Here is a 14,820-nt window from a genome sequence, read left to right on the forward strand (position 1 = left end):
TGAGGGACAAACAGAGCTCCCAGCAGGTCAGGGGGGGGAAGTGAGTGAGGGTGAGGGACAAACAGAGCTCCCAGCAGGTCAGGGGGGAAGTGGTGAGGGACAAACAGAGCTCCCAGCAGGTCAGGGGGGAAGTGGTGAGGGACAAACAGAGCTCCCAGCAGGTCAGGGGGGGAAGTGGTGAGGGACAAACAGAGCTCCCAGCAGGTCAGGGGGGAGTGGTGAGGGACAAACAGAGCTCCCAGCAGGTCAGGGGGAGAGTGGTGAGGGACAAACAGAGCTCCCAGCAGGTCAGGGGGAAAGTGGTGAGGGACAAACAGAGCTCCCAGCAGGTCAGGGGGAAGTGGTGAGGGACAAACAGAGCTCCCAGCAGGTCAGGGGGGAGTGGTGAGGGACAAACAGAGCTCCCAGCAGGTCAGCAGGGGGGAGTGGTGAGGGACAAACAGAGCTCCCAGCAGGTCAGGGGAGTGGTGAGGGACAAACAGAGCTCCCAGCAGGTCAGGGGAGTGGTGAGGGACAAACAGAGCTCCCAGCAGGTCAGGGGGAGTGGTGAGGGACAAACAGAGCTCCCAGCAGGTCAGGGGGAAGTGGTGAGGGACAAACAGAGCTCCCAGCAGGTCAGGGGGGGAAGTGGTGAGGGACAAACAGAGCTCCCAGCAGGTCAGGGGGGAGCACACCGTTGTTACCATAGCGCTGTACATCCATGGTGAGACTGCCTTTCTGCAGGGCGGAGGTCATCATGCCCTTCCACTGGCTGTGGCTCATCTCTGCCACCCTGTGCCCACCAACAGACACTATCTCATCACCTGCACGGAGCTGGCACAACTCTGCAGGACTACCTGGAGGGAGAGGAGAGGCTTTCACTATGTTGAGGCAAGCTACACGACAGAGAGAGGAGGAGCTACAGGACAGCAGGAGAGAGAGAGGAGCTACAGGACAGCAGGAGAGAGAGAGGAGCTACAGGACAGCAGTAGAGAGAGAGAGGAGGAGCTACAGGACAGCAGTAGAGAGAGAGGAGGAGCTACAGGACAGCAGTAGAGAGAGAGAGGAGGAGCTACAGGACAGCAGTAGGAGAGAGAGGAGGAGCTACAGGACAGCAGTAGAGAGAGAGAGGAGGAGCTACAGGACAGCAGTAGAGAGAGAGAGAGGAGGAGCTACAGGACAGCAGTCAGAGAGAGAGGAGGAGCTACAGGACAGCAGTAGAGAGAGAGGAGGAGCTACAGGACAGCAGAGAGAGAGCAGCAGCTACAGGACAGCAGTAGAGAGAGAGAGGAGGAGCTACAGGACAGCAGTAGAGAGAGGAGGAGCTACAGGACAGCAGTAGAGAGAGAGGAGGAGCTACAGGACAGCAGTAGACAGAGGAGGAGCTACAGGACAGCAGTAGAGAGAGAGGAGGAGCTACAGGACAGCAGTAGAGAGAGAGGAGGAGCTACAGGACAGCAGTAGAGAGAGAGGAGGAGCTACAGGACAGCAGTAGAGAGAGAGGAGGAGCTACAGGACAGCAGTAGAGAGAGAGGAGGAGCTACAGGACAGCAGTAGAGAGAGAGAGGAGGAGCTACAGGACAGCAGTAGAGAGAGAGGAGGAGCTACAGGACAGCAGAGAGAGAGAGGAGGAGCTACAGGACAGCAGTAGAGAGAGGAGGAGGAGCTACAGGACAGCAGTAGAGAGAGAGAGGAGGAGCTACAGGACAGCAGTAGAGAGAGAGGAGGAGCTACAGGACAGCAGTAGAGAGAGAGGAGGAGCTACAGGACAGCAGTAGAGAGAGAGAGGAGGAGCTACAGGACAGCAGTAGAGAGAGAGAGGAGGAGCTACAGGACAGCAGTAGAGAGAGAGAGGAGGAGCTACAGGACAGCAGTAGAGAGAGGAGGAGCTACAGGACAGCAGTAGAGAGAGAGGAGGAGCTACAGGACAGCAGTAGAGAGAGAGGAGGAGCTACAGGACAGCAGTAGAGAGAGAGGAGGAGCTACAGGACAGCAGTAGAGAGAGAGGAGGAGCTACAGGACAGCAGTAGAGAGAGAGGAGGAGCTACAGGACAGCAGTAGAGGAGAGGAGGAGCTACAGGACAGCAGTAGAGAGAGAGGAGGAGCTACAGGACAGCAGTAGAGAGAGAGAGGAGGAGCTACAGGACAGCAGTAGAGAGAGAGGAGGAGCTACAGGACAGCAGTAGAGAGAGAGGAGGAGCTACAGGACAGCAGTAGAGAGAGAGAGGAGGAGCTACAGGACAGCAGTAGAGAGAGAGGAGGGCTACAGGACAGCAGTAGAGAGAGAGAGGAGGAGCTACAGGACAGCAGAGAGAGAGAGGAGGAGCTACAGGACAGCAGTAGAGAGAGAGAGGAGGAGCTACAGGACAGCAGTAGAGAGAGAGAGGAGGAGCTACAGGACAGCAGTAGAGAGAGAGGAGGAGCTACAGGAGCTACAGGACAGCAGTAGAGAGAGAGAGAGAGGAGGAGCTACAGGACAGCAGTAGAGAGAGAGAGAGGAGCTACAGGACAGCAGAGAGAGAGGGAGCTACAGGACAGCAGGAGAGAGAGAGAGGAGGAGCTACAGGACGACAGAGAGAGAGGAGCTACAGGACAGCAGGAGAGAGAGAGGAGGAGCTACAGGACAGCAGTAGAGAGAGAGGAGGAGCTACAGGACAGCAGTAGAGAGAGAGAGAGGAGGAGCTACAGGACAGCAGTAGAGAGAGAGGAGGAGCTACAGGACAGCAGTAGAGAGAGAGAGGAGGAGCTACAGGACAGCAGTAGAGAGAGAGGAGGAGCTACAGGACAGCACCAGCTACAGGACAGCAGTAGAGAGAGAGGAGGAGCTACAGGACAGCAGTAGAGAGAGAGAGGAGGAGCTACAGGACAGCAGTAGAGAGAGAGAGGAGGAGCTACAGGACAGCAGTAGAGAGAGAGAGGAGGAGCTACAGGACAGCAGTAGAGAGAGAGAGGAGGAGCTACAGGACAGCAGTAGAGAGAGAGGAGGAGCTACAGGACAGCAGTAGAGAGAGAGGAGGAGCTACAGGACAGCAGTAGAGAGAGAGAGGAGGAGCTACAGGACATCAGTAGAGAGAGAGAGAAGCAGCTACAGGACAGCAGTAGAGAGAGAGGAGGAGCTACAGGACAGTAGAGAGAGAGGAGGAGCTACAGGACAGCAGTAGAGAGAGAGAGAGGAGCTACAGGACAGCAGTAGAGAGAGAGGAGGAGCTACAGGACAGCAGTAGAGAGAGAGAGGAGGAGCTACAGGACAGCAGTAGAGAGAGAGAGGAGGAGCTACAGGACAGCAGTAGAGAGAGAGAAGAGCTACAGGACAGCAGGAGAGAGAGAGGAGGAGCTACAGGACAGCAGTAGAGAGAGAGGAGGAGCTACAGGACAGCAGGAGAGAGAGAGGAGGAGCTACAGGACAGCAGGAGAGAGAGAGAGAGGAGCTACAGGACAGCAGGAGAGAGAGAGAGAGGAGCTACAGGACAGCAGAGAGAGAGAGAGAGGAGCTACAGGACAGCAGGAGAGAGAGAGGAGCTACAGGACAGCAGTAGAGAGAGAGAGGAGCTACAGGACAGCAGTAGAGAGAGAGGAGGAGCTACAGGACAGCAGTAGAGAGAGAGGAGGAGCTACAGGACAGCAGTAGAGAGAGAGGAGGAGCTACAGGACAGCAGTAGAGAGAGAGGAGGAGCTACAGGACAGCAGGAGAGAGAGAGAGAGGAGCTACAGGACAGCAGAGAGAGAGAGAGGAGCTACAGGACAGCAGTAGAGAGAGAGGAGGAGCTACAGGACAGCAGGAGAGAGAGAGAGAGGAGCTACAGGACAGCAGGAGAGAGAGAGGAGCTACAGGACAGCAGTAGAGAGAGAGGAGGAGCTACAGGACAGCAGGAGAGAGAGAGGAGCTACAGGACAGCAGTAGAGAGAGAGAGGAGCTACAGGACAGCAGGAGAGAGAGAGGAGGACAGGACAGCAGGACAGAGAGAAGCTACAGGACAGCAGGAGAGAGAGAGGAGCTACAGGACAGCAGGAGAGAGAGAGGAGCTACAGGACAGCAGAGAGAGAGAGAAGCTACAGGACAGCAGGAGAGAGAGAGGAGCTACAGGACAGCAGAGAGAGAGAGAGGAGCTACAGGACAGCAGGAGAGAGAGAGGAGCTACAGGACAGCAGGAGCTACAGGACAGCAGAGAGAGAGAGAAGCTACAGGACAGCAGAGAGAGAGAGAGAGAGGAGCTACAGGACAGCTAGAGAGAGAGAGAGGAGCTACAGGACAGCAGAGAGAGAGAGGAGCTACAGGACAGCAGGAGAGAGAGAGGAGCTACAGGACAGCAGAGAGAGAGAGAAGCACAGGACAGTAGTAGAGAGAGGACAGGACAGTAGTAGAGAGAGGAGCTACAGGACAGCAGTAGAGAGAGAGAGGAGCTACAGGACAGCAGTAGAGAGAGAGAGCCACAGGACAGCAGGAGAGAGAGAGGAGCTACAGGACAGCAGGAGAGAGAGAGAAGCTACAGGACAGCAGGAGAGAGAGAGAGGAGCTACAGGACAGCAGGAGAGAGAGAGAGGAGCTACAGGACAGCAGGAGAGAGAGAGAGAGGAGCTACAGGACAGCAGGAGAGAGAGAGGAGGTACAGGACAGCAGAGAGAGAGAGAAGCTACAGGAGTAGAGAGAGAGCTACAGGACAGTAGTAGAGAGAGAGACAGGACAGCAGTAGAGAGAGAGAGGAGCTACAGGACAGCAGTAGAGAGAGAGAGGAGCTACAGGACAGCAGTAGAGAGAGAGGAGCTACAGGACAGCAGTAGAGAGAGAGAGGAGCTACAGGACAGCAGTAGAGAGAGAGAGGAGCTACAGGACAGCAGTAGAGAGAGAGCTACAGGACAGCAGTAGAGAGAGGAGGAGCTACAGGACAGCAGTAGAGAGAGAGGGAGCTACAGGACAGCAGTAGAGAGAGAGGAGGAGCTACAGGACAGCAGTAGAGAGAGAGAGGAGCTACAGGACAGCAGTAGAGAGAGAGGAGGAGCTACAGGACAGCAGTAGAGAGAGAGAGAGGAGCTACAGGACAGCAGTAGAGAGAGAGAGAGGAGCTACAGGACAGCAGTAGAGAGAGAGGAGGAGCTACAGGACAGCAGGAGAGAGAGAGAGGAGCTACAGGACAGCAGTAGAGAGAGAGAGGAGGAGCTACAGGACAGCAGTAGAGAGAGAGAGGAGCTACAGGACAGCAGGAGAGAGAGAGAGAGGAGCTACAGGACAGCAGTAGAGAGAGAGAGGAGCTACAGGACAGCAGTAGAGAGAGAGGAGCTACAGGACAGCAGTAGAGAGAGAGAGGAGCTACAGGACAGCAGTAGAGAGAGAGAGGAGGAGCTACAGGACAGCAGTAGAGAGAGAGAGGAGGAGCTACAGGACAGCAGTAGATGGTATTTCCAGTCACACCTGACGGACCCAGAGGAACAGTATAAGGTTATAGATCCTGATTACAGATATCCAGAGTGGTTCTGACTAGGTCTCTGTTGCAGGGTAAGTCACACCTCTCACAGGTCTGTTTAAACATTCATGAGTATCTCCCTGTACTGTAGGTAATGGACATCGAAGGAACCACCATGTCATTACTAACGACCCAGCCACGGTCAATTCAACCGTTTCTAGCACCAAGACACCTTTAGACTAAAACATATCTCCCCCCAAAAAAAGATAAATATTCAGCTGTTTGTTCAAACTTCTATTCATCCATTACTTACTGTTGTTGCTACATTTCTGTTGACATCTTACCTACTAAGCGCTTCTTGGATTACAACCAATGCTAACACGGTAGACAGGACATAGGTGTCCCCATCCATCCCTGAAGGAGGGGAGTGGTGGAGTCAACTCACCTGGTTGGATGCCTCCGACTCTTGCTCCTGTCGAGTCCCAGTGAGTGTTGAAACCAAAGTGTGGTCGACTGTTAATCTTCAAGGTAAGACTCACTCTGTCACTGTGACGTACCTGAGGAGGAGACACAAGGTGAAGGTGACACCTGGAGATTCGATGTGCCACGAAACCAGACCCCCTGCTCCGAATGGCTACTCCAGGCTAGCGTCTCTGTCCGGAAGCAAACACCAGTTAGCCTAGCCTCGTGCTACACCCATCTCCCAGCTAGTTGAAGAGGTCCATCAGTCAATTTCTTGGGCTACACTACCTATTTTGACAATTGGCCTGGACCCCTTTTACTACACGGAGCCCTGCCAATCCCGACTGGTCTGCCGACGTAACCGTCCGAGGAGGCTACCGTCGCGACGTCCCTCTAAAGCCAGTCTGCTAGCCCGGCCCGCTAGCTGTCTGAATCGCCGTGTCAACAGCTCGCCTAGCTACTCAGTGGACTCTATGATCAGTTGGCTACTCATGCCTCTCCCTAATGTCAATATGCCTTTTCCCATTGCTGTTTTGGTTAGTGATTACGGTCTTATTTCACTGTAGAGCCTCCAGCCCCGCACAATATGCCTTAGCTAGCCCTTACGTTCCATCTCCCACACGAGGTGACCTCACCTGGTTTAAATGGTGTCTCTAGAGACAAAACCTCGCTCATCATTACACAATGCTTAGGTTCACTGTATTCACATCCTTGTCTGTACATTATGCCTTGAATCTATTCTTCTGCTCCCAGAAACCTGCTCCTTTTACTCTGTCCTACCATAACACACTAGACGACCAGTTCTTATAGCCTTTACCAATACCCTTACCCTACTCCTTCTCTAGTGATGTAGAGGTTAACCCAGGCCCTACAGCCCCACTCCCATTCCCCAGGTGCTCTCATCTGTTGACTTCTGTAACCGTAAAAGCCTTTGGTTCATGTTTGTTAACATCAGAAGCCTCCTAAGCTTGTGCTGAAGCATCGAATAAAACTCTGCCAACCCTGATGTCCTAGCCGTGTCAATCCTGGCTTAGGAAGACAAAAACCCAGAAAAGTCCATCCCTAACTATAACAATTTCTGGCAAGATAGAACTGCCAAAGGGGGCGGAGTTGCAACCTACTGCAGATATAGCCTAGAGTTCTGTGCCCAAACAATTCAAGCTTCTACTTTTAAAAATCCACCTTTTCAGAAACCAGTCTCACCGTTGCTGCTTGCTATATAGACAACCTTCTTCCCCCAGCTGTGCTCTGGACACCATATGTGAATTGATTTCCCCCATCTATCTTCAGAGCTCGTACTGTCAGGTGACCTAAACTGGGACATGCTTAACACCCTGGCCGTCCTACAATCTAAGCTAGATACACAAATTATCAATTAACCTACAAGGTGAAACCCCAAATCCGTAAACACGGGCACCCTCAGATATCCTGACCAACCTGCTCTCTAAATATCTCTCTACTGTCTTCAACCAGGGATCTCAGTGACCACTGAGTCATTGCCTGCGTCCGTAATGGGTCTGCAGTCAAGCGGCCTCCACTTATCACTGGCAAACGCTCCCTGAAACACTTCTGCGAGCAGGTTTTTCTAATCGACCTGGCCCGGGTCTCCTGTAAGGATATTGACCTCAACACGTCAGTAGAGGATACCTGGTTATTCTTTAAAAATACTTTCCTCAAACCAACTTAAATAAGCATGCCCCATTCAAAAAATGTACAACTAGGAACAGATATAGCCCTTGGTTCACTCCAGACCTGACTGCCCAGCACAAAAACATCCTGTGGCGGACTGCATTAGCATCGAATAGCCCCGCGAGATGCAACTTTTCAGGGAAGTTAGGAACCAATATACACAGGCAGTTAGGAAAGCAAAGGCTAGCTTTTAACAGAAATTAGGATCCTGTAGCACAAACTCTAAAAAAGTTCAGGGGAACCTAAAATCCATGCAGCTGCCCACTGCACTGAGGCTAGGAAACACTCACCACCGATAACACTACGATAGAGAATTTCAATAAGCATTTTTCTACGGCTGGTCATGCTTTCCACCTGGCTACCCCTATACCGGTCAACAGCTCAGATCCCCCACAGCAACCTGCCCAAAGCCTCCCCATTTCCCCTTCACCCAAAAAACGGATGTTCTGAATGAGATGAAAAATCTGGACCCCTACAAATCAGCTGGGCTAGACAATCTGGACCCCTACAAATCAGCTGGGCTAGACAATCTAGGCCCTCTAAAATTATCCCCCACCATTGTTGCAACCCCTATTTCCAGCCTGTTCAACCTCTTTCATATCGTCTGAGATCCCCAAAGATTGGAAAGCTCCCGCAGTCATCCCCCTCTTCAAAGGGGGAGACACTCAAGACCCAAACTGATACAGACCTATATCCATCCTACCCTGCCTCTCGAAGGTCTTTGAAAGCCAAGTCACAAACAGATTTAGAATCCCACCGTACCCTCCCCGCTATGCAATCTGGTTTCAGAGCTGGTCACGGGTGCACCTCAGCCACGCTCAAGGTCCTAAGCGATATCATAACCGCCATCGATAAGAGAACTGTGCAGCCGTATTCATTGACCTGGCCAAGTCTTTAGACTCTGTCAATCACCACATTCTTATTGGCAGACTCAACAGCCTTGGTTTCTCAAATGACTGCCTCGCCTGGTTCACCAACTACTTCTCTGAAGAGATAGAGTTCAGTGTGTAAAATCGGAGGGTCTGTTGTCCGGACCTCTGGCAGTCTGTATGGGGGGGTGCCTCAGGGTTCAATTATCGGGCCGACTATTTTCTCTGTATATATCAAAGATGTCGCTCTTGCTGCTGGTGATTCTCTGATCGAACTTGACGCAGACGACACCATTCTGTATACCTCTGGCCCTTCGTTGGACACTCAACTAACCTCCAGACGAGCTTCAATGCCATACAACTCTCCTTTCTTGGCCTCCAACTGCTCTTAAATCCAAGTAAAACTAAATGCATGCTCTTCAACCGATCGCTGCCCGCCCGTCTAGCATCACTACTCTGGACGGTTCTGATTTAGAATATGTCTACCAAATAACTACAAATACCTAGATGTCTGGTTAGACTAAACTCTCCTTCCAGATTCACATTAAACATCTTAAACATCTCCAATCCAAAATTAAATCTAGAACTGGCTTCCTATATCGCAACAAAGCCTCCTTCACTCATGCTGCCAAACATACCCTCGTACAACTGACTATCCTACCGATCCTTGACTTAGGAGAGTCTGCAACACTACTCAGCAGATTGGATGCAGTCTTTCACAGTGCCATCCGTTGTGTCACCAAAGCCCCATATACTACACACCACTGCGACCTGTACGCTCTCATTGGCAGGCCCTCGCTACATATTTGTCACCAAACCCACTGGCTCCAGGTCATCTATAAGTATATGCTAGGTAAAGCCCCACCTTATCTCAGCTCACTGGTCACCATAGCAGCACCCACCCGTAGTACACGCTCCAGCAGGTATATCTCACTGGTCACCTCCAAAGCCAATTCCTCCTTTGGCCGCCTTTCCTTCCAGTTCTCTGCTGCCAATGATTGGAACGAACTGCAAAAATCACTGAAGCTGGAGACTCATATCTCCCTCTCTAACTTTAAGCATCAGCTGTCAGAGCAGCTTACAGATCACTGCACCTCTATAAAGCCCATCTGTAAATAGCCCAACCAACTACCTCATCCCCAAATTGTTATTATGCTCCTTTGCACCCCAGTATCTCTACTTGCACATTTATCTTCTGCAACATCTACCACTCCAGTGTAATTGCTATATTGTAATTTTTCCCCACAATGGCCTCTTTATTGCCTTCCCTCCCTTGTCCTACCTCATGTGCACACTGACTTCCCTATTGTGTTATTGACTAGGTTTGTTTATTCAATGTGTAACTGTGTTTGTATCGCACTGCTTTGCTTTATCTTGACCAGGTTGCAGTTGTAAATGAGAACTTGTTCTCAACTGGCCGACCTGGTTAAATAAAGGAGAAATAAACAGTTGGGTAAAACTCTGGCCCTAATTAAGACAGTCCAGGTACGGATGATGTCACAAGGTATAGACTGTTGAGCTCACCTGTGCAGAGCCATTCTGTCTGACTGAGACAGGGATGCTGGGCAGGAGAGAAGGGGTAAGGGTTTGGGGTGGGTGGCAGGTCCAGGAACCCCTCTGGTCTTCAGGATGGAGGGCTGGGTCTGAATCCCACCCTCTACTTCCTGGTTCACACTGCTCCGATTGGCTGTGGCCCAGGGCAGAGCCCTGACAGCGACCTCTGAGATAGTGACCATTTTCTGGGGGCGTGTGGAAGCAGTCTTCTCCAACTGTAGGTAGAAGACAGGGCAGAGTTGTACAGGGTCAGTCATAGTAGTATGATGGGTGCAGTGTAAAGTGTTGTGTCCCTGGAGAAAATTAGGATGAAGTGCTTTGCTCAAGGGCACATTGACAGGTTTTTCACCTTGTCTGCTCGGGTATTGAAACCTGCCGCCCCCTCAACCACTAGGCCACCTGCCGCCCCTCTAACCACTAGGCCACCTGCCGCCCCCTCCAACCCACTAGGCCACCTGCCGCCCCCTCCAACCACTAGGCACCTGCCGCCCCCTCCAACCCACTAGGCCACCTGCCGCCCCCTCCAACCACTAGGCCACCTGCCGCCCCCTCCAACCCACTAGGCCACCTGCCGCCCCCTCCAACCACTAGGCCACCTGCCTAGGCTACCTGCCGCCCCCTCCAACCACTGGGCCACCTGCCGCCCCCTCCAACCACTAGGCCACCTGCCGCCCCCTCCAACCACTAGGCCACCTGCCGCCCCCTCCAACCCACTAGGCCACCTGCCGCCCCCTCCAACCACTAGGCCACCTGCCGCCCCTCCAACCACTAGGCCACCTGCCGCCCCTCCAACCACTAGGCCACCTGCCGCCCCCTCCAACCACTAGGCCACCTGCCGCCCCCTCCAACCACTAGGCCACCTGCCGCCCCTCCAACCACTAGGCCACCTGCCGCCCCCTCCAACCACTAGGCCACCTGCCGCTCCCTCCAACCACTAGGCCACCTGCCGCCCCTATATAGGGAACAGTCTCTTTCAATTATACTACTGCATTATTCATAGGAGATGGAAGAGGATCAGGAAGCACACGGTAACAAGACCCCCACACACACCTCCCTCCACATACTACCAGGGAGAACTACAAGTACCAAGCACACATTGAAGGCAGTAGTATTTAGATACAGACAGTGAGGAACATCCAATCACAGGAGATGTACAACTGTTGCACAACCTGCAGAAGAACTGAATAACACTGAAACACACTGTGCAAATGAAGGGGGCATTAGTCAGAGACACTGAAACACACTGTGCAAATGAAGGGGGCATTAGTCAGAGACAGAGGGAGGGAGAGAGGTACTGAAACACACTGTGCAAATGAATGAAGGGGGCATGAGTCAGAGACACTGAAACACACTGTGCAAATGAAGGGGGCATGAGTCAGAGACACTGAAACACACTGTGCAAATGAAGGGGGCATGAGTCAGAGACACTGAAACACACTGTGCAAATGAAGGGGGCATTGAAACACACTGTGCAAATGAAGGGTCAGAGACAGAGGGAGGGAGAGAGGTACTGAAACACACTGTGCAAATGAAGGGGGCATTAGTCACACAGAGACAGAAACAGAGGGAGAGACGGAGGGGGGGGGGGGCGACAGAGCCGGAGGGACAGAGGGACAGAGAGAAGCATTCCTCACATTGTAGAGCCTGGGTAGCGAGGACACTCTGGAGGACTTGGCTCCAAACGGTCGGGGGTGAAGCCGGCAGAGAGGCAGGACGAAGAGCCCTCAGACCGGCGGTATCCCCCTGGGAGAGAGGCAGATGCCCCTCTTCCTCTTCCTCCCGGAGCCCTGGAGCTGTACCTGTAGAGGGAAGCTCCTGCTGCTGGGGAGCTGAGACATGACCCGAGGCTCCCACCGAGGTCAGGGACTCTACAGTAGAGAGGAGGGCGTGGTCTGGGATGTCCATGGAGGCACAGGGGCCGGTATCGATGGTTAGGTTAGAGCCAGTACCGTTCACCGGGTCAGAGGTAGTTAGAGAAGAACTGGTACCAGTAGTAAGACTGGAGCTAGATCCAGGGAGGGTCGTCGGGATCCCGTTTGAGAGCAAGGAGACGTTGTGGTCTCGTCCAGTGGAGATGAAGAGAGCTGGGCTAGAGATGGTCTGGGAGGAGATGGGAGAGGCAGAGTTGGGGAAAGTGACCAATCCTCCAGCTCCGTCTGGCTCCACCAGTGTGTGATTCCTCCCCCTAGGACGAGGGGCTCTGATTGGGGCACGGCTCCGGGTCCCTGGAGGGTCACGCTGGGGGCGGTGAAGGGTTCCGACGCTACGGGGCTGTAGGGTGACTCCACAGAGGAGCTGAGGGCCAGCGGAGCTCTGGTGTGGGGTCGGAGCTCCAGGGAACCCTCACTTACCGAGGTGGGGGGCTCTGGTGTGGGGTCGGAGCACCAGGGAACCCTCACTTACCGAGGTGGGGGCTCTGGTGTGGGGTCGGAGCTCCAGGGACCCCTCCTTGAACGCGGTGGACGGAGAGACCTTGTGGCCATTGCTGCACAGGGACTCATCCTCTTCCCTGTGATACCAGATGAAGAGAGGAAACATGAATAGTGATGATCATGTCACAGCAGAATGGGCAGGCAGGCAGGCACACACACACACACACACACACACGTACTACTATAATGTTATTTAAGTCTGTCTTCCATGTCCGTCCCCTTACCTGTCCTCTTGCAGACTATTGAACGTCCCGACTGTACTGACCCCTGCGTTGGCCATCAGGACGATGTTGTCCCTCTCCTGCATCTTCCTCCGCAGGTCACAGTTAGACCTGTGCCGCCGGAGCTTCCACTTGGTCAGGTCCTGACAGGAGGTGGGGAAACACTTAAAACAAGATGAATCACGACAGACAAGAACTGCTGTTGAATTCATTTGTAGCGGCAACCATTAACCCAGTGAAGACCTCCAGGGAGTGTGGTTTTAAACACTTATTAAGAGGTCAGGGTGAGTAGTTCTACCAGTCAGGATGGGACAGGTGACTAGTTCTACCGGTCAGGATGGGACAGGTGACTAGTTCTACCGGTCAGGATGGGACAGTTGATGGATGCATGTGTGTGGACTCACATTGTGCCACTTGGCCTCACTCTCGTGGACCCGGGCTCTGGCCATCTGCAGCTGGTCTTGGCTCACGGCGCTGGGGCTCAGCTCCATGCCACCCTCAGAAACCTGGCGCACCACTTGCGTAGGCGACGGAACCGCCTGATGTCATTCAACGATTTGCTCCTGTTGTCGTGAAGAGAGCAAAGGAGACGAGAGAGAGAAGTGAAAGACGAGCGAGAGAGAACACTGCAGATTGATGATCAGGATGTCATCGTATATTACATTGTCCAACATTCCACCAAGCCAGCAGACTGCGCCGTGCCAAGCCAGCAGACTGCGCCGTGCCAAGCCAGCAGACTGCGCCGTGCCAAGCCAGCAGACTGCGCCGTGCCAGCCAGCAGACTGCGCCGTGCCAAGCCAGCAGACTGCGCCGTGCTGGTTGCCAGCAGACTGCGCCGTGCCAAGCCAGCAGACTGCGCCGTGCCAAGACTGCGCCGTGCCAAGCCAGCAGACTGCGCCGTGCCAAGCCAGCAGAGCCAGCCAGCAGAATGCCGTGCACCAGCAGACTGCGCCGTGCCAAGGCAGCACCAAGCTGTGCTAAAGCCCAGCAGGGTGGGGTGGGGTGGGGTGCGCCATAGAGCCAAGCGGGTGGCGCCGTTAACTCACCATATCCATCCTGGGTTTACCTCCAAGTTTCTACAGGAACCAGAGAAAGACCAGACCACTGTACACTCAGATGCATGCCATTTAGCAGAGAAAGACCAGACCACTGTACACTCAGATAAATGGCATGTATTCAAATCACCTCATTTTTATTTGACCAGGTAGGCTAGTTGAGAACAAGTTCTCATTTGCAACTGCAACCTAGTCAAGATAAAGCAAAGCAGTTCAACATACAGAGTTACACATGGAGTAAACATACAACAGAAAAATATATAATAATTTATGCTTACATTATGTTTTGTTCCTCCCCAGTACTGAACCCAGCGCCCTGGTATTGCAGTACTGAACCCAGCGCCTGGTATTGCGGTACTGAACCCAGCGCCCTGGTATTGCAGTACTGAACCCAGCGCCCTGGTATTGCAGTACTGAACCAGCACCCACCGCCCTGGTATACTGATACCAGCAGTAACTGAACCCACAGCCCTGGTATTGCGGTACTGAACCCACCAACAGTACCTGAACCCACAGCCCTGGTATTGCAATAACTGATACCAGCTGTAACTGAACCCAGCGCCCTGGTATTGCAGTACTGAACCCAGCGCCCTGGTATTGCAGTACTGAACCCAGCGCCCTGGTATTGCGGTACTGAACCCACAGCCCTGGTATTGCAATAACTGATACCAGCTGTACTGAACCCACAGCCCTGGTATTGCAGTACTGAACCACAGCCCTGGTATTGCAGTACTGAACCCAGCCTGGTATTGCAGTACTGAACCCAGCAGCCCTGGTATTGCAATAACTGACCCACCAGCTGTAACTGAACCCAGCGCCCTGGTATACTGCAGTAACTGAACCCACAGCCCTGGTATTGCAATAACTGAACCCACAGCCCTGGTATTGCAGTACTGAACCCACAGCCCTGGTATTGCAGTACTGAACCCACCAACAGTAACTGAACCCACAGCCCTGGTATTGCAGCCCTGGTATTGCGGTAACTGAACCCACAGCCCTGGTATTGCGGTACTGAACCCACAGCCCTGGTATTGCAGTGTAACTGAACCCACAGCCCTGGTAGAACCCCGGTACTGAACCCACAGCCCTGGTATCCCAGGTACTGAACCCACCAACAGTAACTGAACCCACAGCCCTGGTATTGCAGTACTGATACCAGC

At 53.3% G+C, this 14,820-nt stretch overlaps 2 protein-coding genes across 2 annotated transcripts in view; both read right to left on the reverse strand.

The window, feature by feature from the left end:
• Positions 1-11,857, reverse strand: part of LOC121844768 (LIM domain only protein 7-like) — a 27,203-nt gene extending 15,346 nt beyond the window's left edge. Inside the window, exons 1-4 of the mRNA XM_042315256.1 lie at positions 11,587-11,857; positions 9,923-10,167; positions 5,824-5,935; positions 675-836 (exon numbers count right to left, since the gene is read on the reverse strand). Of these exons, the coding sequence (XP_042171190.1) occupies positions 675-836; positions 5,824-5,935; positions 9,923-10,167; positions 11,587-11,857 (790 nt within the window). The remainder of the gene's footprint in view (positions 1-674; positions 837-5,823; positions 5,936-9,922; positions 10,168-11,586) is intronic.
• LOC121844769 (pectinesterase inhibitor 10-like) lies at positions 11,769-13,157 on the reverse strand. The gene is made up of 4 exons (XM_042315259.1): positions 13,010-13,157; positions 12,609-12,748; positions 12,338-12,461; positions 11,769-12,285 (listed from the first exon to the last, which is right to left on the reverse strand). Exons 1-4 carry the CDS (start codon positions 13,094-13,096, stop codon positions 11,923-11,925), a joined length of 714 nt encoding a protein of 237 aa, XP_042171193.1. The 5' UTR covers positions 13,097-13,157; the 3' UTR covers positions 11,769-11,922.
• Positions 13,158-14,820: the final 1,663 nt, after the last annotated feature.

This window comes from Oncorhynchus tshawytscha, unplaced genomic scaffold (genome assembly GCF_018296145.1).
Source record: "Oncorhynchus tshawytscha isolate Ot180627B unplaced genomic scaffold, Otsh_v2.0 Un_contig_2333_pilon_pilon, whole genome shotgun sequence".
NCBI classification, from domain to species: domain Eukaryota; kingdom Metazoa; phylum Chordata; class Actinopteri; order Salmoniformes; family Salmonidae; genus Oncorhynchus; species Oncorhynchus tshawytscha.